At 44.7% G+C, this 26218-nt stretch overlaps 1 protein-coding gene across 9 annotated transcripts in view; it reads right to left on the bottom strand.

The window, feature by feature from the left end:
* Positions 1–26218, bottom strand: part of METTL24 (methyltransferase like 24) — a 194147-nt gene that overhangs the window by 124070 nt on the left and 43859 nt on the right. For 6 of the 9 annotated variants that reach the window (XM_060190640.1, XM_060190639.1, XM_060190638.1 and 3 more), the window contains exon 2: positions 7905–8003. In XM_060190640.1, coding sequence (XP_060046623.1) covers positions 7905–8003 — 99 coding nt within the window. Of the gene's footprint in view, positions 1–7904; positions 8004–25815; positions 26169–26218 lie in introns of those variants that run through there. The other 3 variants (XM_060190643.1, XM_060190641.1, XM_060190645.1) reach the window with 2 other exon arrangements.

Raw genomic sequence — 26218 nt, 5'->3', positions numbered from 1 at the left:
TCTCTTGGCTCATGGTCTCCTTCCCTCTCCAAGCTTAAATAAAAAGCACAGGAGTCCTTCCACTTTTGCCATTTATTAACCATCTCCCTGACAGCCATTAGCTTTTGGAATTAACTAGGAGTGCTTAGTAAGAGTCTGTTCCAAAAATTAATTAAATATTGATTCCTCAAAATCTCCTGTCAAGATTTATGGCCAGCATTTCAATAAGCTTGCCTACAAGTACAACACGGGTGGGCAGTGACTCCTAACCAAAGCTTTGAGTCCAGTAGTTATGTTCCTTCCCTCTAATTCCCTTGCAATTTTAGCCATAGAAAACAAATCAGGAATGGACCAAGGAAATTAGACCCCGGAAAAAATGATTTTCTGGGATGCCTGTAAGTTATTTGACTTAAAGGATTCCAATTCATTTTTCCCTTCTGTTTGGATTCCAGGAGCTTGAATAATATTTATGCCAGTCCCTAAGTAGAACCTGGCAAAGAGAGCTCTTAAAATTGAGGAGCTTTTTAGTCAAGAAACAATTCAGTGATCAACTAAAATCTTGTATAATACCACTCATGATAAGAGTAACATGTCCAGGAAATAGTTGCATTTATTTAATTACTTTATTTATTTACTTATGTGTGTGTGTGTGTGTGTGTGTGTCTTACAAAGATATTAGGCTATTCATCTCCAGAACCCATATTCTTAATTTTACTTTTATTAAAAAAAAAAAGAGGTTATTGCATTATGGGAAGATTTTTAATGTTTTTTTTTTTTTTAATTTCTCTCTTTAAAACAGCAACTGTTGCTTAGATTAATTTTGTACGGCAAGGCAAGCTTCCTGGAGGCATATGGTTTGGGGGCTGCCATGAAAAGCTCGATCAGGAGACTTCTCTCCAAACAGAACTGTGTTTATGATTTAACTATTTCCTGCAGCAGGCTGGGTGTCACCATTGGCTCTGGAACTCTGCACATTAGGCAACAACATTAGTTGCAACCACCTTGCTATTCTGCACCATCTACCCACATACCATGTCCTCTGGTGTTTCCTTTATAAAACCAGGGCCTCAACTATACCATCAGCATCACAGGGAGGCCACCCCCCTCACAGTCTAATGTCACACTACCCCATGCTCTGTGCTCCTGCTCCCTAGCTCCTGTGGCCTGGGGAAGATGCCCTCCCCATCTGCCTGCCCTGCAGGAGATCACATAACTTCTTCTGCACCCTAGCTGTGTACCAATGTGTGAAGGTATTTAATTCAGATTCGATGTCTCAGTCAGTGCCAGCCACAGTGCAGCTGCTCAGCAGTGCTTGCCCAATGGAGGCATGAATAAATCAGCGATGAATGTTCAAATGTTGGGCCTTGCCCTACAAGCCTGAACACAGATTTCCCAGAGCTAGCTAGCTTGCTTGCTTCCTTCTTTCTCTCTCTCCCTTTCTTTCTTTCTTCCTTTCTTTCTTTCTTTCTTTCTTTCTTTCTTTCTTTCTTTCTTTCTTTCTTTCTTTTTCCCTTCCTTCCTTCCTTTCCTCCCTCCCTCCTTTCTTTCTTTCTTTCTTTCTTTCCCTTCTTTAGCAAGACAAGAGACTAGGGTGGAACTTGCTTAGTACTTTCAAAGGCTTTTGTTATTTTTATTCCCTTGCCCACTCTGGCTCACTACTAAGAATTTTAGGAAGTAATGACTCTAATCTTCCATCAGTTTTGTCAGTTTTTCTTGTAAAGATGAGTTCCAGAGGAGCCAGTCATGCCCAAAAGCGGTCAAAAAGTCTCTGCATTACCCAGAAAGAGAGCAGGAGCGCTCCTTAGTGAAAGGTTCTGTTGAGGCACCTGTTAGTATCATCTCTGGTGAGATGAAAGTGCGCTTTGCACAGTGAGAAACGAGGAGCAGGAAGACAGCCCAGTCTGTCAGAGCGCTGGCCCGCCGCACGCCTGAGGCACCAGAGGCAGCAAGTCCTGCCCCACCCACCACCTTACAACTGAACTGAGGGCTCTACTTTGTTTCCCTTCACTCATTATAAACAAACAAACAAACAAACAAACAAATAAATATTTTTAAAGCACAAAGTATACTGATCTCTGAGGACCAAACCATTGTGAGGTCTGGAATTTGACTTTCTTCATCTTTCTGGAGGACAGAATTTCTTCTGATGAGCTTCCACAATCAAATATCAATTATTACACTCACAGAGCTAAATAATAATTCTATGTTACAACTGGGGAGGAAGCTCAGCAAGCTGAATGCAGAACTTTCATGTGCGACGCACCCAGCTGATCTCTGATTATTAACTATGACCAAATGGCCTTCTGGTGTCTCTCTTTCAACAATAAAATGGGGTGTTTTTTTTTGTTTCTTTTTTTAAAATAATGAGGTTTTTTTAAAAAATATTTATTCCCTTTTGTTGCCTTTGTGGTTTTATTGTTGTAGTTGTTATTGATGTCGTCGTTGCTGGATAGGACAGAGAGAAATGGAGAGAGGAGGGGAAGACAGAGAGGGGGAGAGAAAGACAGACACCTGCAGACCTGCTTCATCGCCTGTGAAGCGACTTCCCTGCAGGTGGGGAGCTGGGGGCTCCAACTGGGATCTGTAGGCCGGTCCTTGCGCTTTGCGCCACCTGTGTTTAACCCGCTACACTACCACTGGACTCCCTTTTTTAAAAAGTATGTCCATCAGGCAGTCTTCTAAACAAGGGTGTTAGATCCCTTAGGCAAAGGCTGTACCTCAGGATTACTAGTTTCTGACACTTAGTGGCACTCAGAAATACTTGATTGCTAACAGTCTCACATTACTCTCAAACTCTCGGTGTAGCACAGGCTCACAGAACCTGATAAATTATAACATGATATAATATGATATGATATGATATAATATAATCCCTTCCATTCCAAAATCAGGGCAATGAGAACCAGACAAGCAAAATGAATGGCCCAGAACCACAATAACAGACTCTGTCACTGAGTTTTTCTTCTTTTTTTTCCTCTCTCTCTTTTCAAATTTTATTTATAAAGAGGAAACACTGACAAAATCATAGGATAATAGGGGTACAACTCCATGCAATTCCCACCACCAGAACTCTGTATCCCATCCCCTCCCCTGACAGCTTTCCTATTCTTTAACCCTCTGGGAGTATGGACCCAAGGTCATTGCGGGATGCAGAAGGTGGAAGGTCTGGCTTCTGTAATTGCTTCCCTGCTGGATATGGGCATTGGCAGTTCAATTCATACTCCCAGCCTGCCTCTCTCCTTCCCTAGTGGGGTGGGGCCCTAGGGAATCAGAGCTCCAGGACACATTGGTGGGGTTGTCTGTTCAGGAAAGTCTGGTTTTTCTTCTTTTAGTGTATAACTCATAGAAAATATCTAGCAGGAACAAGAAATGGCCCTTTCTTGCCTCAAGAATTTCTTCTAAGTAAAGATGTCTTCTAGAAGGCATATATATGTACGTGAATTGAGGGGCTTTCACTTGGCCCATTTATTTGGAGGAGGATGGGACCCAAAGCTCTCAGACGCAACTCACTTTTTATTTTTCTCTGGGAGCTCTTCAGGGTTTTTCAAGTCACATTTAAGAGTTTCAGACAGGTGAGATCTTTCATCAGGTAAGATGTCTGTGCAGACTTGCACTCAAGTCAAAGTCAAACCCTGGTACCATGTGGGAGGTGTTATGGTGACAGAGGAAGCTCTGGCACTGTCGTTTCTCCTCCTCCTCTCTCTCTCTCTCTCTCTTCCAATCTGAATAAAAAAAAATGGGCCGGAGCTGTGAAATTACATATGTGTGAGGCTCTGGTTCCACAAAATAAAAAAAGAGAGATCTCATCCCCAATCGTTGATGTATAATCAAAGCATAAACTAAAAATGTTTAGCATTTTAATTAAATCTGAGTGAGTCCACCAAATCAATTTGCAGTAGTAAAATATGATGGCATTATTGAGCACAGGAACCAGTTTATCACCCTACTCACTATTCATGGTGATTTCAACAAGCTTTCACTCCTAGCTGAAAAATAGTAAAATGCCTGACTGACTGAATTATATGAGGAATTTTCCTTTTGCCCTGAACTGACTTTCTTTTTATTTTCCATCAAGATTATCGCTGGGACTCAGTCTCTGTATGACAGATCCACTGCTCGCAGTGGCCATTCTTTCCTTAATAATAACAACAATAATAGTATTGTTACTACTACTACTAGTAGTAGTAGTAGTAGTACTAGTAGTAGTAGTAGTAGTAGTGAGAGGAGAGAAAGAGGAAGAGAGACATGTACAGCTTGCTCCACCATTTGTGAAGCTTCCCTGCTGCAGGTGGGGACTGAGGACTTGAACCCCCAACCCTCAGGAATGGTAACTTGTGCACTTTGTGCTACCACTGGGCCCTAGAAACAGTCTATCTTCCATGGATGGAAAATGGCCTGGCTGCTTGCAGAATTTCAGGAAAGGAGGAATGGGATCCCAGAGCCGGTCGGCTGTGGAGAGATCAAAAGGAACAGGAGTCCCCAGAGCCACCCCAGCTCCACAGCTTGGTGACTGAAGTGGACCTGGGCACACACCCATAGGCGATTTATTAGCATGTCTCAGTTTACCACACCGCTTCCCCCAGGCGTTGTTTCCCTCTGATGTCTCTCTTTCAACAAGACCAGTCTACTCAAGAATGGAGTCTCCTGATTAAGGTGTCAAGAGCTATAGACTCCCCTTAATGGATGGTGTCTGCCTGCTTCGGGGCACGGGCTCAGCAGACGGAGCCAGGCAGGAGCTGCCACAACGTGTTAAGTCACTCATAATGGGCTGCTGTTCAGTACAGATGTCAAATGCCCACAGACCAGAGATGCTTTGGATTCGTTAGCTTCTCCTTGGACCGACTGCCTGCAAAGTTCTCTGCTCTCCGGCCTCACCAGTCCCCAGATGCCAAGCTCCTGTGGCAGGGAAGGGAAAAGGCAGATTCCTCCCAAGGAAGCGAAGCTCCAGACGACAGTTTGGTTTGAGGATGGGCTTGACTGCCTACTCAAGGGTGCGAATCTGTCATTTCCTTTTTTTTTTCTTTTTCTTCCAAAGCAATTTTCCAAAGTAGAACTTTTAAAAGCACGCTGGGATGAGTCATTCAAGCATTTGGGCATGATGTTAGCGCTGGAAGGGAGACAACATTGAAGCAAATGGAAGGGATCTTATCTGCCTCTAAAGGAATGGATCTGTGTGAGCAGTGAGGCCTTAGAAACCCACTCCCTGCAGAACCAAGATGACAACTTGGAAGCAGCTGCTGGCTTGAGCTCTGACAACAGCTGCTGGAAAGTGTCAGATCCTGGTCTTCAGCAGGACGGGGAACAAGGTGTTCTAATATATATAGAAGATGCTGTGTATTATACAACAAACCCTAACAAAGGGACTTTTCAAATTTAACCCAATTGCCAAACAATGTGATTATAACAATAACTATCCATTGTCTTCTTGAACCCTAAGACAGCAGGAACCTCACATTTCCACCATAGAGCCTATATTTCCCCCAGTCCTGGAACCTTAGGGTGGGGCCCATTTTCCTGCATGCTTCTCTCAATCCATATCAAATAATATTGCATCGCCGATCACAACCTAACCAACGCAACGAGTGCCACCCCAGCATGCTTCACTTCAGACTGTGTCCAGAGACTTCAGGTGTGGAATGACAACCTTTCAGCTTCATCACTCGGGTGAGACCTCTTCTTTCATAGTATTCTCTAATTCCATTCCAGGTGGTCCACTCCCCAATAAAGTCCCCAAACCTAGATATAGACCAGGTCCCCTGAGATAGAGCATATGTTTACACGTGTCCATAAACCAGGGAAAAATATATACCTGAAAGTAGAAGTACACAATAGTCTGCAGTGAGTAACCCCCAACACTTCATCTGCACTATTCCAGCCTTTAGGTCCATGATTGTTCAATAATTTGTTTGGCTTTGTATGTTAACTCTCTTTTCAGCCACCAGGTTCCAGATGCCAGCATGATGCCAACTTCCCTGGACTGATGACCCCACCAATGTGTCCTGGAGCTCCGCTTCCCCAGAGACTCACCCTACTAGGGAAAAAGAGAGGCAGACTGGGAGTATGGATCAACCAGTCAATGCCCATGTTCAGGGGGGAAGCAATTACAGAAGCCAGACCTTCCACCTTCTACAACCCACAACGACCCTGGGTCCATACTCCCAGAGGGATACAGAATGGGAAAGCTATCAGGGGAGGGGATGGGATATGGAGATCAGGTGGTGGGAATTGTGTGGAGGTGTACCCCTCCTATCCTATGGTTTTGTTAATGTCTCCTTTCTTAAATAAAAAAGAAAGAAAGAAAGAAAGAAAGAAAGAAAGAAAGAAAGAAAGAAAGAGAGAAAGAAAGAAAGAAACCCGCTCCCTGGTGTTGGCACAGTTGTAGAGAAAAGGGAACTTTGCTACACTGCTGTTGGGAATGCAAACTGGTACAGCCCCTTTGGAAGACTCACGGATAGTCCTTAAACAAATAAAAATGGAATTATCTTATGATGCAACAATACCACTCTTGGGCATTAATGCACTAATCAGAAGGGACATATGCAGCCCTGTGTTCATTGTTGCATTATTCACAACAGCCGAAAAGTGGAAACAGCCTAAATGCCCATTGTCAGATGACTGGCTAAAGAAGTTATGGGATATATGTTCCATAAAGTACTACTTTTTGATCAAAAAATATATGATATGTGTGTCCTTTGGGACAAAATGGATGGAATCGGAGGTGATTATACTTAGTGAAATAAGTAAAGAGATGAAAGACAGCTACCATATGGTTTCACTCATATGTGGAATCTACAGAACTGATTCACATGAACTTGCCAAAACAAAACAAAACAAACAAGCAAAGCCAGAAGCAAGCAAACTGTTTCTAAGACTTGTAAGAACTCTGGTGGTTATCTCTGGGAGGTGAGAAGGTGGGGACATGGAACTTTGGTGGTGAGTGTGGAAATGACTATACACTGTAATCTTACAACCTTGTAACAAACTATTAATATCAAATAAAAAATATTAAAAGAAGAAGAAGTGGGAGTCAGGCGGTAGCACAGTGGGTTAAGTGCATGTGGTACAAAGTGCAAGGACCGGCAGAAGGATCCTGGTTCTAGCCTCAGGCTCCCCACCTGCGGGGGAGTCGCTTTACAGTCGGTGAAGCAGGTCTGCAGGTGTCTATCTTTCTCTCCCCCTCTCTGTCTTCCCCTCCTCTCTCCACTTCTCTCTGTCCTATCCAACAACGACATCAATAACAACAACAATAATAACTATAACAACAATAAAAAGACAACAAGGACAACAAAAAGGAAAATAAATAAATAAAAATTTAAAAAGAAGAAGAAGAAGAAGAAGAAACCCAGATTTCTGTCAGGAGTCTCTGGGAAGCTCTCTGTCCTCTCATTGATAAATCCTTCTTTATTATTGTAATCATTACTGTAATTATTTTATTTTATTTTATTTTAATCAGAGAAAGATAGAGAGAGGCACTCTCAACTTTGACCAGAGCACTGCTCAACTTTGGCTTAAAGTGGTACTTTGGGTTGAACCTGGGACCTCAACTCTCAGGCATGAAAGTTTTTTGCATAACCAATATGGTATCTTCCTGGTCCCCTTTTTTAATTTTTATTTTCTCCTTTTCATTCCCCCTTGCTGCCAGAGCTTCACTGGGCAATTCTACTTATTTAGGCAGGCTCCCTCCCCACAGCCCTAGAGAGTAGAAGGAAGACACAGAGAAAAGGAGGAAAGACTCTACAGCTTTGCCTCCCTGGTGTTCCCATGTGGTGGCCAGGGGCTTAAGCCCAGCTTCCGGCACCTGAGCTACCTGTCACGTGAGCTCTATCAGGTGAGCTATCTTCCAGTCCCCTGACAAATCCTTCCGTAAAAGGAGAAGCTGGCATCTTCGACATCATCTCCAAATACACTTGAACTTGAAACACAACCTGGGTGGTGCTGATGTATCTCAGGAACCTCAAGGCCTCTTCATCCAGGGAGTGATGAGGACCTGCCCACGGCTGGAGATCGATTTGCCACCGGGGACCCTGTGAGAAACAGGAAATGAAAATACAGGTCAGTGTGGAAGTGTGGAAGGGAATGGAGCTGTAGGGGTCCAGAGGAAGTGGTAGGGCCCGAGAGGTCATGGGACAGTGAGGATATGTAGGCCGGCAACCTTAAGGGAGAGATAAGTTTATTCAAGGCTTAGCCAGATGAGACATGGTGATGCAGTTTAAGGAGAAAGATTCAACCAAGGGATTCAGAGTGATTTAGGAATAGACATCAGGAGTAACCAGAAAGATCAAGAGGATCATGGGGTCAGCCAAGAGGTGGCACACACACTACTTTGTGGGAGGACCCAAGTTCAAGCCCCTGGTCCCCACCTGTAGGGAGGGCAAGTTTCATGAGTAGTGAAGCAGTGATGTAGGTGTCTCTCTCACCAGGTCTTCCCCCCCCCCCCCCGTCAATTTCTGTCTTAGTAAAATTTAAAAAAAATAAAAGGCCACCAGCAATGGTAGATTTGTTATGCATGCACTGAGCCCTAGTGATAATCCTGATGACAAAAAAAAAAAAAAAATGAGGGAGGACCAGGCAGTAGCGCATCAGGTTAAGTGCAAAGTGCAACGACCAGCAAAAGGATCCTGGTTCGAGCCCTGGCTCCCCACCTGCAGGAGGTCACTTCACAAGCGGTGAAGCAGGTCTGCAGGTGTCTTTCTCTCCCCTCCTCTGTCTTCCCCTCCTCTCTTGATTTTTCTCTGTCCTATCCAACAACTACTACAGCAATAACAATAACAACAACAAAGGCAACAAAAATGGGAGAAAATGGCCTCCAGGAGCAGTGGAATCGTAGTGCAGGCACCGTGCCGCAGCAATAACCCTGAAGGAAAACAAAAAAGAATTTTTGGTCCATACTCCCAGAGGGATAAAGAATAGGGAGTTATCCAATAGAGGGGATGGGATGTGGAACTCTGAGGGTGGGAATTGTACGGATTTATACCCCTCTTATTCCACAATCTTGTCTATCATTATTATTTTTTTTATTAAATCACTAATAAAAAAAGTGGTGTTTTATAATCTAAGTGACTTGGGGTTAGGCTGAGAGAAAGGAGGGATGGAGGAGCAAGCAGGTTTACCAGAGGGGAGCCGAGTTTATGTGTCTTCAGAGAAGTTCACCAGCATAAGGGAGTGAGATAAGGGCAGACACTTTGTAAGGGAAGCACTCTTCCAGGGCAGGTATTGTTCGATTCTTAGCATTGTCCAGGGTTCTGAGAGGAAAGTTCCAGTTTCTGCATTCACACAGGCTAACACCTGCTCACAGTGACTATGCGCCTGCAACCTTCTAGGCTTCAAACACACCCCGGGGTTGCCCTCAAGCTGCCTTCTGCTCCAGAGTCCTCAGGGCAAAACTATTTCCCAGGGTTTGCAGACTGCATGGTCTTCGAAGGGCCTGTGCTTGGTTTAGAGTTTTGGTGGCATGTCTTGAATTTTTTTATGTGCTATATGTATTTTGACTTAACTATTTATTTACTAACATGAGAAAGTGAGTGAGAGAGAGAGAGAGAGAGAGAGAGCAAGAGCATCACTGTGGCACATACAATGCCAGGGGTCAAATTCAGGACTTCCTGCTGCTGAGTCCACCATATCACCGCTCAGGCTCCTGCCTTAAATTATTTTTATTTTTTTATTTTCTTCCTCCACTGTGAACACACTGCTCCAGGCCATTTTTTCCATTTTATTGGGTAGGACAGACAGAGGTTGAGAGAGGAGAGGGAGACAGAGATGGAGAGAGACACCTGCAAACCCACTTTGCTCCTCCCCCTTGCAGGCAGGGAGCCGGGTACTTAAACCCAGATCCTTACACAGGTCCTTGCACTTTGTGCTATGTGTGCATCACCCAACGCCCCCTAAGATTAGTTCTGAATGACGAACCCACCATCTTATTTTACAGGGAGCCCTGCAAATCATGTTGTTAGTGTGGTCTGAGGAAACGAGACCTTTTCTTTTTTTTTTTTAATATTTATTTTATTTATTTATTCCCTTTTGTTGCCCTTGTTGTTTTATTGTTGTAGCTATTATTGTTGTTGTCGTTGTTGGATAGGACAGAGAGAAATGGAGAGAGGAGGGGAAGACAGAGAGGAGGAGAGAAAGATAGACACCTGCAGACCTGCTTCACCGCCTGTGAAGCGACTCCCCTGCAGGTGGGGAGCCAGGGTTTGAACCGGGATCCTTCTGCCGGTCCTTGTGCTTTGCGCCACCTGCGCTTAACCCGCTGCGCTACAGCCCGACTCCCACAAGACCTTTTCTTACAGCTGTTCTTGTTCTGTGATGGTTGAACAGACAGAGAAATAGTCTTCAGAAGTCTCTTGTGAACTTGAATTGATCTATCTTCTCCCTATCCCCACCCATTTCTTTATTTTTTTTTCTTTTCTTTTTCTGTATCTGAATTAGATGTTGATTACCATTTGCTCAAAACAATGCTCACTAAGCAACAGCCACTCTGTCAGGCTCTTGTCAACACAGATATGCAGACTCACCCAAGTGCACTCCCAGGCTGGCGGGGAAGATGGATAGGTCCAAAATGACTTTGACAGGGAAAAGCTGAAACATTAGGGGGAAGCCATTCCATGCAGGAAGCTACTTACCCATGAAATCAAGAAACACATTTAAATCTCCTATATTTGCTGGGTCACATTCTTTTTGTGTTAAAAAGACAAAGTGTCTTTCTAGGTTGTTGAAGCATTCAGCACAACACTACTTCACACAAGCTTGTCGAGACCCGGGCTTTCAAACTTCCTGGCTCACCAAGTTGCTGATGCTACTTCCCTGGACAGACAACCGACCTCACCACTATGTCCTGGGACCCCATTTCTCCAGAGCCCTGCCTCACTATGGGAAGACAGAAAGAGGCTGGAAGTATGGATCCACCTGCCAATGGTCATGTCCAGTGAAAAAGCAGTTACAGAAGCCAGACCTTCTACCTTCTGCACTCCATAATGATGCTGGGTCTATGCTCCCAGAGGGATAAAGAATAGAAAAGCTTCCAATGGAGGGGATGGGATATGGAACTCTGGTGCTGGGAACTGTATGAAATTGTGCCCCTCTTATCCCACAATCTTGTCAATCATTGTTAAATAACTAATAAAAAATTTAAAGAACAACTTCTCCAGGGGGATGGGGGGGTGGTAGCACAGTGGGTTAAGCGCACATGGCGCCAACCGCAAGTACCGGTGCAGGGATCCCGGTTCGAGCCCCACTACCCACCTGCAGGGGGGACAGTTCACAAGTGGTGAAGCAGGTCTGTAGGAGTCTTTCTCTCCCCTTCTCTGTCGTCCCTTCCTCTCTCGATTTCTCTCTATCCTATGCAACAACAACAATAGCAATAGCAACAATAACAATAAGGGCAACAAAATGAGGGGGGAAAGGCCTCCAGGAGCAGTGGATTCATAGTGCAGGCGCTGAGCCCCAGCAATGACCCTGGAAGCAATAAATAAATAAATAAATAAATAAATAAAACAACTTCCTGGCTCATTGCTATAGGACCCCTCACATCCACCTTGGCATCTGACCCAGCATCTGTTAGAGAAAGATGACACAGTTCATACCCATGAAATAAATCACTTGGGTAGTGCAATACTTTGCCATGGGCTCAATTCAGGCTAAAGTCTGGCCCCCATGGAACTAAAAAAAAAACTTCAGTTATATAGTCTCTCTCTCTTCTCTCTCTCTCACTCTCAACCTCTTTCCATGCCCCCCCCCCCCACCTCTCTATCTTGTCTCTAAAATAAGTAAGTGACATGTAGGGAAGTGACACACCAGTTAGACACCTATACAACCATGTTAAGGGGCCAGGGTTCAGGTCCCCAGTCCCCATCTGCAGGAGGAATGCTTCATGAGTGGTGAAGCAGGGCTGCAGATGTCTCTTTCTTCCCTTCTCTGTCACTCCTCTCTCAACTTTTCTCTGTCCTATCAAGTAAAATGAAAAGAGGAAACAAAATGGCCACCAGGATCAGTGGATTCCTTGTGTAGGTACTGAGCCATAACAATAACCCTGGTGTCAACAGATAATTAAACAGAGAGTGATTAAGTTCATCCACGATGATTTTCCTCTACATCAGTAAACTTAAAGAAATTATTAAAATTTTAATCATTATTAAATGTATGGTTTAATAATTATTAACAAGACTGTACGATAACAGGGATATTAATTCCACATACTTCCCACCACCAGAGTTCCCTGTCCTATCCCCTCCATTGGAAGCTTCCCTAATCTTTATCCTTCTGGGAATATGGACCAAGATTCTTTATGGGTGCAGAAGGTGCTTCTCTGCTGGACATGACTGTTGGCAGCGGATCCATATTCTCTCTTGCCCTAGTGAGAACACAGTGGTGAGGTCAGTCTGCCCAAGGAGGTCAGGAGGGGGTCATGACAGCGTCTGCAACTTGGTAGCTCTCGGCTCTCCTTTGTCTTTATCAGCACCCTTCCTCTGATTCTGAAATGAGTCGTAATTTCCCACCATGCTTTCTCTTTGTTCCCTCCTCTGTAGTTTCTCTTCTTCTGACCTGGAGATCCTGCCAGAATCTGAAGAGATCTTCCAAGGAGAGTCAGCCTAGGTGCTGTCTTCATGCAGAACGTCTTAACCCTGGTCAACTTCTCTATGGAAGTTCAAGAGCAACTCTTTTAAGCTTTGCAGGCCTTTCTGTTTCTATTACACCCCCACCCCATGCCCCGTTACCACTCAAAAGCAGCCACGGGCAAAACAGGCAGCAAGCTGGACTTGACTCTGCTTCCATTTCATTCTGGTCTAGAGGCAGGCAGACTCAGAAGATAGTGGTTACTTGAAATGATATAAGCAGGACAGGTTCTGCTATCTAAACAATATCAATTTTGCCATCTAGATCACCTGGTCGAATATTAGAGCCCCAGCAGAAAATAACAGGCTCCTTCCAAGTGGCAATTTTAAGAATTTAGTGGACTATGTATAAGGGTGTAGGCAGGGTTCAGGAAACCAATAAGGAATCATGCAATAGCTGTGGCTGGCAGCAATAGAGAGCCCTGGAGAATCCACAGGCTGAAGGAGACAAAGGGATTTGTGGAAGGCAGAGAGCTGCTCTACGGAGAAGGCCTTTGATATATAATCACATCACTCCCTCACAAATTCCCCAACTGTCATTTCTAACTGATAGAGGAGGCAGCGATGGAGGTGGAGGTGGAGGTGGGGGTGGGGTGGGGGTGGGGGAGGCTATGGTCAGTCCAGTTCAGCTTCTCAGGAAAACTCAGAAAGAGTGGAGCGAACAGAGGCTCAAGAGAGGTAAACAGGAGGTCTACAAACCAGAATTCTTTAGAAAGACACAGTGAGATTTGACCAGGAAGTCACCCATTCATTTGTGGGTGTCTGAGCTTCATGCTAGGCTCTGTGTTATGACTTAGTAAAAAAACCCAGCTGTTTAAATCAATAAATGTAAAATGTCTGGCAGGGGATCTGAAAGAAATCACTGCACAACAAAAAATTATTAAAAATAAATAAATAAAAGAGTTGGAGGACCCAAGTATTGCTCTAAAATAAGAGAAAACACTGGTGCAGGCTGTGGGAAGCAGTTTCTACTGCTAGAAGCCCCAAATCTTCACTACAGTGACACGTTAAACACCATGGAAATGTCTCACCTGGGCTGACACATAACTTAGATCAATAATGGTTACTCGAGACGGTGAAAGTATAGAATTATTCTAAGGATGCACAAACAGTATTCTCTCGCAACCTGATAGCACTTGCTTCCAACTGAGTGGTGACTGTGAAGGTGGTAGACATAGCGGCGGGAGCACTGAAAAAATTCCAAGTTGAGGGGGTCTCAGGTGAGGAAATAACAGAAGCATGCAGCAAGGAGATGCCCTCAGAGGCGCTCTGGCTTAGAGCTCCGGCTGAGTGGTTTAAAAAGACATTTCACATAAAGCAATGTTCTTCTTGGAATCTGTTTGACAGCAGCTTGTGATTAATCCCCTAAGCACTGGTTTTTCTCATCTCTTTCAATTATCATTTGTCTTAATTGTCAAGGGCACGCACCAATATTTGTCCTTCAAATACAGACCACAAACAGGACTCTCTGAATACCTTGAGACACCAGTGGACAGTGTTTAATACGGTGAAAAGGACAAAAAAACTAAATGAATATATATAACCCTCATCTTTTTCTTAAGAAAAAAAGTGTTCTCAACATTTCATCCCAAGCCATTTCCTAAATGCCAGGCACATGATGACTCATGTGCTCTACTCCCCAGGAGATGGAAACTTGGATTTCTAGCTCTGTGTGTGGCCTCCCCCTCCCACACCCCCTTCTTCTGATGGCTGAAGCAGAGGATGCTGGGAGTACCCTCATTTTGGGCTAGTCTGCCTGTTCCCAGCATCCTTAACCCGAAATACCAAAGGGAGCAGACACAGTGAGTTGCCACCAACTGCCCTGCTTCAAAGAACCCTATAGGGATGGGGAACCCCCCCCCCCATTTTATTTTTCAATCTATAATCCTGTCCCCTAAACCATCAGGACATTTGCATGAAGGAATCTCCTGTTCTCTAACTCAGACTAGCATGTCAGAGAAGGCAAGGCCAACATGAAGCAGCCCCCCCCCCCACTTTTGTTTGTTTGTTGTGTTTTGTCAAATCCTTATCTTGCACCTTCTCCAGGAAATGTGTATTGAAGAAAACATATCCTGGTGTCTTCTAATGAGAGGCCAGTTGTTTAACTACATAGGAAAAAAAAAACTTATTCATATTAAGGATAGCAACATATGCCATAGGCAGCCAAGTCCTACTATTGTGGGAGTGTTTTACAGATATGAGATCCTGCTCCCAAAAGGTAACAAGTGACCGCTGTGTTCTTACAACTGTCAGCTCCAAAAGCCTACTTAGCACAAGCCCTGGTGCTGAATACATGGGCCCTAGCTCAGATCAAAGGGAAAACAGTCAATGGTATTTATATACTTTTCTCATGATTGGAAGCTACTCTGCCCTAATCCAGCTTTCCACTCCTGTTCTAAACTCTGACACCACCTTCCCAGACAACACTTGCAGCCCTCCTGCACATTAGCTATTGGGCTCAGGCAAAGATTAGTAAAGTCATGGGCCCCTTGGAATATACCTAAAATAGACTTCCTAACTTCTTCCAACACGGAGACCCCAAATGTCATCTGCTATATTCTTACCTTTAGGTTCCTGATTAATTTTTTATTTAAATTTTTAAAAATTATTTATTTTCCCTTTTGTTGCCCTTATTTTTTATTGTTGTAGTAGTTATTATTGTTGTTGTTATTAATGTCATCATTGTTGGATAGGACAGAGAGAAACGGAGAGAGGAGGGGAAGACAGAGGGGGGGGAGAGAAAGACCTGTAGACATGCTTCACCACTTGTGAAGCAACTCTCTTGCAGGTGGGGAGCTGGGGGCTTGAACCGGGATCCTCACGCCAGTCTTTGCACTTCGCGCCATGTACGTTTAACCCTCTGCACTACTGCCCGACTCCCAGGTCCCTGATTATTAAACAAATTGTTCTGCTTTATATCTTAATGCTTTCCAGCCACCAAGTTGCACATGCTACCATGATGCCAACCTGACTTCCTTGGGCAGAGGACCCCACCAATGAGTCCTGGAATCTCATCTTCCCAGAGCCCTGCCCCACTAGGGAAAAAGAGAAATAAGCTGCGAGTATGGATCGACCTGCCAATGCCCATGTCCAACAGAGAAGCAATTACAGAAGCCAGACCTTCCACTTTCTGCACCCCATAATGATCCTGCATCCATGCTCCCAGAGGGATAAAGATTAGGGAGCTTCCAATGGAGGGGATGGGGTGTGGAACTCTGGTGGTGGGACCCATATGGAATTGTACCCTTCTTATCCCTCAATCTTGTCCACCATCATTAAATCACTCTTCAAAATGAAGAGTGCAGATGCACCCTAACAGAGAGAATCATCAACTCGGCTTTATGCAAATGCTTTGTTTTGAAATCTGGAAGAGCAGTTCCTTCCTTCTCAGGCCGTTCCCCACACCCAGAATGACTTCACGCAGCCCACGCGGCATTGCCAAAAGAAAAGTGTCACCACCAGTCATACAGGCACATTTTTATGCATTTCTTTGGATATGAACATCAAATCTCAGAGAAGCTACAGTAAGGCTTCTAATGGCCCCTCCCTTTCTCTGTGTTTCAGTGTTCCACGTGTGGGGAAGGGGGGATAAGACTGCATGATGAGTGGTGTCAATCACCCCATTCCTTGTCATGAATCATTACTAGACCGTTTGGGATGTGTTTCTAAAGTTTCAATGCTCTCAAATGCACATTCCCACAGCTAGTAAGCTCCTGAGAGGTTTCAGAACCAGCGATTTTCTGCTGAGAGAAGCTGCTAATCCCTGAAGTTCTGCATTAGGGTTGTGCCTGGGGAGAGGGCCGAGGTTGTGGGGCTCTCTGACTAGGGCCCAACAATATGCTGCACTTGCGTTGATGTAAGGGGAGGCTACACTTTCTGATACAAACCCAAAACAACTAAAATCTAGTTGTTGAGCAATTTTGCTACAATTTTGAGCTAATTAAGAGCAGCTGTTAGTAGGCAGGGGGGAAAAAATAACCAAAATTGTTTATTCCTTTTTAGAATGTGGGAGATGTTTGAGGAGTTCTTGGGGAAGACACACGTGTTGGGGGGAGGGAGAGGGAAAGGGAGAAGGAAAAGGAGAGGGGGAGGGAGAGGGAGAGGAAGGTGAGCTTGTATGAGCGATGGCCACCACCTAGCTGGGATCTTCTACACTAATCGCCATTTCCGGACTTTGCTGGAGTGTGGGCAGTGGCCGGGAGCCATGGGGCAGCTCAAAGGCCCCACCTCAGGGTTCTCATGTAATTAGCCTCTTGCTCAGAGTCAACCCTGCTTCCAAAACAACAGGGGTCAGCTACACATTCTGTGGTGACATTTCAAAGCCAGATACCTCACACAAACATTTCAACAAAACAAAACATGGGCTGGCAAGATAACTCACTTGGATAGTGCACCTGTTCGGTCACAGGCACCACTGAGGTGGATCCCAGCCTCTACTGGATGGATTGAAAGAAGCTTCAGTGCTGTGGGTGACTGTCTCTCTGTCTCTTTCTGTCTGAAAAAGTGAGCCTGGAGTTGTGACAGGACACTATGTGGCTGCAACCTTGGTTTCATGGTACTGAAGAATAAAAGGTTGGGGAGACAGCATCATGCTTATGTAAGACTTTCATGCCCGAGGCTCTGAAATCTCAGGGTCAAGCCCTAGAACCACAGTCAGCCAGAACTGAACAGTGTTCTGGAAGAAAAGAAAAGAAAAGAAAAGAAAAGAAAAGAAAAGAAAAAAAAGAATTTTCCAAAATGGAGACCCCCCAAATCTCCATCCACAATATTCTTGCCTTTAAGTTCATGATTAGTCAATAATCTTCTCTGCTTTCTATCTTAACTCTTATCAGCCACCAGGTTCCAGATGCTAGCATGATGCCAACCAGACTTCCCTGGACAGACAACCCCACCAATGTGTCCTGGAGCCCCACCTCCCCAGAGCCCTGCCCCACTAGGGAAAGAGAGAGGCTGGCTGGGAGTATGGATCGACCTGCCAATGCCCATGTTCAGTGGGGAAGCAATTACAGAAGCCAGACCTTCCACCTTCTGCAGCCCACAACGACCTTGGGCCCATGCTCCCAGAGGGATAAAGAATAGGGGAAATAAAGAATATCAGGAAGGGGATGGGATACAGAGTTCCAGTGGCAGGAATTGTGTGGAATTGTACCCCTCTTATCCTATAGTCTTGTCAGTGTTTCCATTTTACAAATAAAAACTTAAAATAATAATAATAATAAGGTGTGTAACTTGATATGTAGAAAAACTGCATTTCTCAGAATTCCTGGTACCAAGCAACATAGACAGGAAAAAGTGCCTCTAAGGAGAATAGAAGGAAAATGACTGGACAGGAGAGAACCTGGAATTTGACCTTTAACTTTGGGTCATAAATAGCAGAAACAGGAAAGGCAGTAGAGGCAAGCAGTCACATGGAGGACGAGATGGAGAAGGAGATGCAGTTGAAACTGAGATCATGGAGCTGAGCTGAGCTGAGCTGAGCTGAGCTGAGCTGAGCAGAGTGGAGAGCTGCACCAGGGAGGAAATAATGACTGGGGGCGGGGTGGGTAGTCATCATAAACATTTCTGTTCTGAGTGTTTTGAACTGTCTCTAATTTAATGCAACAAAGTACCATTTTCAACCATTAATAGATATGTTTGTTGGTTTTATAGCAGCCCCTAAAAGGTAATAGTCTCAAATTAGTGGTTTTTATTCTAACGTAGACAAGAATCTCATATTGGGGGCAGGGGTAGATAGCATAATGGTTATGCAAAAAGACTCTCATGCTTGAGGCTCCAAAGTCCCAGGTTCAATCCCTCATACCACCACAGGTCAGAGCTGAGCAGTGCTCTAGTAAAAAAAAAAAAAAAGAAAGAAAAAGAAAAAAAAAAAAAGAAAGAAAGAAAGGAAGGAAGGAAGGAGAAACATTAATTTAGGGGACAGAAGCTTTCCCTGTAGTACAACAGTGATGCCCACATAATGTCAGAGAGGGAGAGAGACACAGAGAGAGAAAGAAAAAAAAAGATGCAAAATCTGTTTCACTTCTGATTAAGGGCAAGCACGGCCCACCCTGGGTCTCCCGCTCAGAGCAGCAGAGAAACCGGCCAGAATGCATGTGCATGGAGTAGGTACTCGAGGAGCCTAAAATTAGACACTAGCAGGCAGACTGGAGAAGAAGACAAGAATTCACCGCCCTCCACAGGAGCAGAGGCCCCCACTGGAAACAGCCCCAGGAGGACCTTCAGTATAGGTTCAAAAATGGAGGGTATCTCCCCCAAATCAGAGAGGTTCACTTCCTTATTTTTCCCTGCCATTCTCAAACCCTGGGGCCTGGATATGCCAACGGAGGTGAAGAAGTCATGCAAGTTTTAGGTACCGAGGAACGTGATGGCAGAGGAGGACCTAGTGGGGGTTGAACTGTTATGTGGAAAACTGAGAAATGTTACACGTGTACAAACTACTGTATTTTACTCTCGACTATAAACCATTAACCGCCCCCAATAAAGAAAGAAATAAGAGAAATAAGAGGTACCTAAACCTTCCTTCCTTCCTTCCTTTCTTTTTCTCTATTGTTTAAGCAAATTAAACAAATAAACACTTATTATCTCACTGTTTCTGTGGGTCAGGATGTTAGGGAACAGTTTAGCCAAATGCTCGGATTCAAGATTTCATGTAAAGCAGTGATTCAGGCCCCAGTAACCATCAGGGCCTCACTGTCACAAGCATATGATTGCTGTTGCTACTGCCTTTTAACATTCATTTAAAAAAATTTTGATGGGGCCGGGTAGTGGCGCACTTGATTGAGCATCCATGTTCTGGTGTGCTAGGACCCGGGTTCGAGCCCCCAGTCTCCAACTGCAAGCGGGAAGCTTTGCAAGTGGTGAAGCAGGGGACCAGATGTCTCTCTGTCTCTCTCCCTTCACTGCCATCCCCTTCCCTCTCGATTTCTGGCTGTCTCTATCCAATAAATAAAGATTTTAAAAAACTTTAAAAAGAAAGTTAAAAAATATTTTAAAGAAATAAAATAAAATAAACATTTATTTACTACGACACAGAGGCAGAGAGTTTCTTTTTTATATTTTCTTTTTTATTTTTATTGGATAGAGACAGAGAGAAATTGAGAGGGGAGGAAGAGATAGAGAGGGAGACAGAGAGAAACGCCTGCAGACCTGCTTTACCATTTGTGAAGCTTTCCCCTTGCAGGTGGGGACCAGGGGCATGAACCCAGGTTCTTGTGCACTGTAATGTGTGCGCTTAACCAGGTGCGCCACCACCTGGTCCCAGGAGAAAGTTTCTTACGAAGGAGACAGAGAAGGCAGAGTGCTCTTCTGGTACACATGGTGACTGAGGTGGAACCAGGAGCTGCAGGCATGCAAGTCTAGCGCTCTGCCCGCTGAGCCATTTCCCCCTGGTGCTCATACTGGTGTCCACAGAATCCAGTTCTCCGCCTGCTGATTACTGGCTAAAGCTTCCTTTCTAATCTCAGCCGTGGTCCCAAGAGCATGGGGTGAATCCCTCTGAGTATTTCCTGGCTCTCTAGTGCAGCTTTGCTTAGGTCTCCATGGTTATGAGAGTGTGTGGGAGAGCAGAGGCAGATCTGGATGACCAAAGTCCAACTCTGTCGACTAGAGGTTCAAACACTGTGGTGACCTGCAAAAACAAAACAAAACAAAACAAAAACTGGGGGAGTCTAAGAATAGGAAAGTAATCCTAGCGGTTTAGTCCTGGGCTCAGTTCAGAACTGCACAATGCATAGATCCGACCCCGGGAGGCTATCAAAGATGCTAAGAAGTAAGCCGACAGACCTCTGAGCTCTGGGTGGCCAGCTGCAAGCACAGATCTCCAAGAAAACTGTACAGGTTTTGAAAATGGAAGTGGTACACCTATGGACATCTAAACTTTGATAAGGAGGCCCAAAGGATTAAATGGAAAAAGGAGGCTCTCTTCAATAAATGGTGCTGGGAAAACTGGGTTGTAACATGCAGAAGAATGAAATTGAACCACTTTATCTCACCAGAAACAAAAATCAACTCCAAATGGATCAAAGACCTAGATGTCAGACCAGAAACAATCAAATACTTAGAGGAAAACATTGGTAAAACACTTTCCCACCTACACCTCAAGGACATCTTTGATGAATCAAACCCAATTGCAAGGAAGACTAAAACAGAAACAAACCAATGGGACTACATCAAATTGAAAAGCTTCTGCACATCCAAAGAAACTATTAAACAAACAAAGAGACCCCTCACAGAATGGGAGAAGATCTTCACATGCCATACATCAGACAAGAAACTAATCACCAAAATATATAAAGAGCTCAGCAAACTTAGCACCAAAAAAGCAAATGACCCCATCCAAAAATGGGCAGAGGATATGAACAAAACATTCACCACAGAGGAGATCCAAAAGGCTAACAAACATATGAAAAACTGCTCTAGGTCACTGATTGTCAGAGAAATGCAAATTAAGACAACACTAAGATACCACCTCACTCCTGTAAGAATGGCATACATCAAAAAGGACAGCAGCAACAAATGCTGGAGAGGTTGTGGGGACAGAGGAACCCTTTTACATTGCTCGTGGGAATATAAATTGGTACAGCCTCTGTGGAGAGCAGTCTGGAAAACTCTCAGAAGGCTAGACATGAACCTACCATATAATCCAGTAATTCCTCTCCTGGGGTTATACCCCAAGGACTCCATAACACCCAACCAAAAAGAGGTGTGTACTCCTATGTTCATAGCAGCACAATTCACAATAGCTAAAACCTGGAAGCAACCCAGGTGCCCAACAACAGATGAGTGGCTGAGAAAGCTGTGGTATATATACACAATGGAATACTATGCAGCTATCAAGAACAATGAACCCACCTTCTCTGACCCATCTTGGACAGAGCTAGAAGGAATTATGTTAAGTGAGCTAAGTCAGAAAGATAAAGATGAGTAGGGGATTGTCGGGCTGAGTTTCACTGACGGGAGACAGACGACCAAGGACTCATGGTTGAGCTGTACGCAATATCTCTTTGTTCATGCAGGATGCAGCGCAATCTATACCAAACTAGACTAAACTAACAACTAACTAAAACAAACAATGTTGTCTTTATATATACTTCCCAAGTAGGGTGTGAACAGGATGTGACGCAGAGAGGGTGGAGAGAAAAGTGACTGGTGAAAATCTGGGTGTGACAAGGAGAGGATCAGGGTGTGACAAGGAGAGGGGGTGGAGCAGGTGAGAATTCTACCACTAAACCACCAATGCCCTGGAGGGAAGGTGGTGCTTTATGTAAATGTAAAAGTGATTTATGTAAATAGATGGCAGTGGTTATGTAAATAGAATACAGTGGTTATGTAAATAGAATGCAGTGTTAAGCAGGGAGGATTTAAACCAAATGAAACAGATGGGGTTTTTAAAAGCAGAATTAGAAGATACCAACATGGGATGATCCCACTCATCAACAGAAGTTGAGTAAGAAGATCTGAAAGGGAAACTAAAAGCAGGACCTGACCAAACTGTAAGTAGGGCACCAAAGTAAAAATCCTGTGGTGAGGGGTAGACATGCAGCTTCCTGGGACAGTGGGGGGTGGAAGTGGGTGGGAGGGATGGGTCACAGTCTTTTGGTGGTAGGAATTGTGTTTATGTACACTCCTAGTAAAATGTAGTCATATAAGTCACTAGTTAATTAATATGAGAGGGGGAAAATTAATTGTATGTCTCGAAGTTTTTCAAAACACAAACTGAATCTTTTTAATATATAGGCTGTGTAATTGATATGCAGACTCTCTCAAAAGCCTAGACCAAGTAGATCAGAAGCAACCAATAGCACAGCTATATACAAGATACTGGGTACTGTACAGCAAACCCTAACAAAAGGACTTTTCAAAGTTAACCCAATTACCAATTAATGTGATGATAACATTAACTATCGATTATTTTTTTGAACCCTAAGACAGCAGGAACCTCACATCTCCACTATAGATCCTCTACTTCCCCCAGTCCTGGAACCTTTGGATAGGGCCCACTTTCCTGTATGCCTCTCCCAATCCATATAAAATAATATTGCATCTGCCGATCACTAACCAACGCAACGATTGCCACCTCAACATGCTTCACTTCAGACTGTGTCCAGAGACTTCACGTGTGGAATGACAACCCTTCAGCTTCATTACTCGGGTTCCAGATGTCATCAGGATGCCGGCCAGGCTTCCCTGGACTGAAGACCCTACCAATGTGTCCTGGAGCTCCACTTCCCCAGAGACCCACCCTACTAGGGAAAGAGAGAGGCAGACTGGGAGTATGGACCGACCAGTCAATGTCCATGTTGAGCGGGGAAGCAATTACAGAAGCCAGACCTTCCACCTTCTGCAACCCACAGTGACCCTGGGTTCATGCTCCCAGAGGGAGAGAATGGGAAAGCTATCAGGGGAGGGAGTGGGATATGGAGATTGGGTGGTGGGAACTGTGTGGAGTTGTACCCTTCCTACCCTATGGTTTTGTTAATTAATCCTTTCTTAAATAAAAAAGAAAAAAAAAAGAAAATGGAAGTGGTGACTGCAATCCCAATGCATTAGAAGGCTGAAACTTGAGGCCTGAACCTAACAGCATGTTAAAACAAGTATATTAATATCTTAATAGCGTCTAAGCAAAACTCAGGATTCTATAATACTCAAATTGTCCCAGACTTCTCAAAATACAGAGAGTTTGGAAAATCCACAATCAGTAGTGGCCATGATTGACATAAGGCCATGATAGGAATGATAAGGACACTGGAATTATCTGACAAAAACTTCAAAGCAATTATAGAAATGATGTAAGGCACAAGAACACACATTTTAAAAACCAATTCAAAGAGAAGTCCCCACAAAGAGCAGTCTGGAAGCTAGAAGTGGACCTGCGATCTGGGGATACATCTTAAGGAATCAAACACCCGTCCAAAAAGATTTGTGTACACCTAAGTTCATAGCAGCACAATTTAAAATAGTCAAAACCCAGCTGTCCAACAACGGGTGAGTGGCTGAGTACACTGTGGTCTATATACACAATGGAATACTACTCAGCTACTCAAAATGATGAATGCACCTTCTTCACCTCATCTTGGATGTAGCTTGAAAGAATCATGTTAAGTGAGATCGGCCAGAAAGAGAAGGATGAATATGAGACGATCCCGCTCATAGATAGGAGTTGAGAAATAAGAACAGAAAGAAAAACACATGGTCACTGGAATCCCAGAGGAGGAGGCACATATATCAAGATCAGGAAAAGAATGAAGACGTAATACTGACACCTCCAAGGATATAGCTCAGGTAGAGTGCAGGGCTCATATAACCTGAGGCCCCAGGTTTAATGCTGGGTAATTAAAGAATAATAAAGAAATGGGATCAGGCAGTGACACATTCAGTAGCACGCACACATTACCGTTCCCAAGGATCCAGGTTCAAGTCCCCAGTCCCCACCTGCAGGGTTTCAGGAGCAGTGAAGCAGGGCTACAGCTCTCTCTCTCTCTCTCTCTGTCTCTCTCTCCCTCTCTCTCTCCCTCTCTCTCTCTCTGTCTCTCTGTCTCTCTCTCTCATCTCCCCCCTCCCCTCTCAATTTCTCTCTGTCCTATCCAATAAAAGAGAAAGGGGGAAAAATGGCCAGTGGGAGCAATGAATTCGTTGTGCAAGCACCTAGCCCCAGCGAGATAACTCTGGGGCTGAAATAAATCCACATCCACAAACATCACAATCAGACTGTAAAGGACTGAAGGCAACAGCAGTAACAGAAAGCCGAATTTCTGTTAATTTTGTGATAGACACAAGGCTGAGTCAAATTGGCTGAAAGGGTTAAAGTGGCGAGGTAGGCAGGAAGGGGCGGAGCCAGCCCTTCCAGTCCGAAGCCTCCCCCCACCCCTACTCCCCCCCCCTCTCTCCGCTGTCCCTGCCCAGCCCCACCGCTCCTGAACTCCGAAAGCCAAGCCCAGAGCAGCACTTGGAATCCTTTCCCCATCAATCTGCCGCCTCTGCACCTTGAGCAGACAGCAGGCAGGCAGAGGAACCAGAAATCAAACCAGCACTGACAAGAAAAAAATGCTCTATAATTCAAACAGGCCCAGGTAACTTTTAGGAAGGAATAAAGAATATATCTTTTTAAAGGACAAGGAGGAATAGACACTGGGCTCTTGATTTAGATTCTAAGTTACCCTGGTAAGTTGGAAAGAAATGCCAAACAAATTTAAGTTGAGTTTTGTTCTTAAATTGACACCTTTAAATTCACATTTTCTGTGTGTGTCAAAATAGCTCAAAGTTTGGATGAGATTGAAAGACACATGGACATGGCAAAGGAAATAAAACAATGTCTTTTAGTTTTTTACCACAGGCCGTGGGAAGAGAGGTCATCGTCCCAGAGTCAACCCAGTGCAAATGCATTAGTCTGAATTTGTTTCCATGATGTTGAAACTATACATGAGCTGGGATGTGTTGTAGCCTGTGCCCTAAGCTAGGTGCTGTTGGGCATTAAGCCAGCCCCTCCTCCATTCTGCATTGCTGATAGAATGGCCTATTTACATAATTATTGTTTTGCCTGAAAGATCCCTACCCATTGATCTGTCTTCTTTCTACCTTGGGACCCACCCTGCCTGCGGGGTAACATTAATCCCACCAGCTAAAACCATCACAATAGTTGCTAAGGAAGCTTCCATCCCAGCGGGCCTTTTGCCTTTCTCCACCCCCTTTCCTAGCCATTTCCGTTTCCCACGTGCCACTTCCAGTTTTAATCCTATAAAAGCCACTTCTGCTTCTGGTTTCTCTCTCTCTTCTGCGCCCCGACCTAGAGGAGGTCAGGCGTGCAGACCGGGAGGCAGATGCCAGCCACTGTGGTCGGCTCTGCATGGTTTAACCCACTGCACTCACGGCGCATGAATAAAGATTTTTATTGCTACCGCCACGAGCTTGGTTCCTGGGTCATCCCTCCTGCCTGCTACGCTAGCCCGGCAAGGTGCGCCACCACCCGACCCTGGCCCCAGAAATAGGTCATTTGGATAGCACGCTGCTGTGCCATCTGCTTTGCCAAGTGCATGACCCAAGTTCAAGCCTGGCCCCTACTACATTGGAGGAAGCTTTAATGCTGTGGTCCCCCTCTCTCCCTCTCCCTCTCCCTCTCTCTCTGTCTCTATCTTAATTTTTTTTTTAAGAAATCGCATTAACTACAATTTAAGCTTTCTTTCTGTCTCACATGTATTCTCATATATGCATTCCCTGTTGAAAATATGCTCACTGGCCAGACGTGCTGGGATCCAGAATCCTAGAAGCTTCACATTTGCAGAATCAACAGCAATCTGTTAGGTGTTTCAGGCCCACACAGCCAGAGGATTCCAACCAGTTAACAGCCCCTGGCCCTCACACACTCCCAGAGCCCAGCTTCTCTGGATAGAAGCACCCTACATCTGCTTTCAGGGATCTCTGGAATCTTGAATATCTGCCAAAGCCCAATGACAAGGGAGCTAAGAGTGAAAAAGGAAAACCAATCCCCAGGACTAAGGGAGAGAGGGGAGCAGGGGTGCGGGAAAGAGTGAGAGGGAAGAGAGACTGCTCCCCCCAGCACCTGCTCAGCAGTGCCCCAGCCCCAGCCCCCGCAGGCTCATCTGGGACAGCGGGTTAGCCAAAGGCTGCCAGCCCAC

The sequence above is a fragment of the Erinaceus europaeus genome, chromosome 4, assembly GCF_950295315.1.
Source record: "Erinaceus europaeus chromosome 4, mEriEur2.1, whole genome shotgun sequence".
NCBI lineage: Eukaryota > Metazoa > Chordata > Mammalia > Eulipotyphla > Erinaceidae > Erinaceus > Erinaceus europaeus.
Note: the sequence above shows the minus strand (reverse complement) of the source record. Positions and strands in the feature narration are given on the sequence as shown.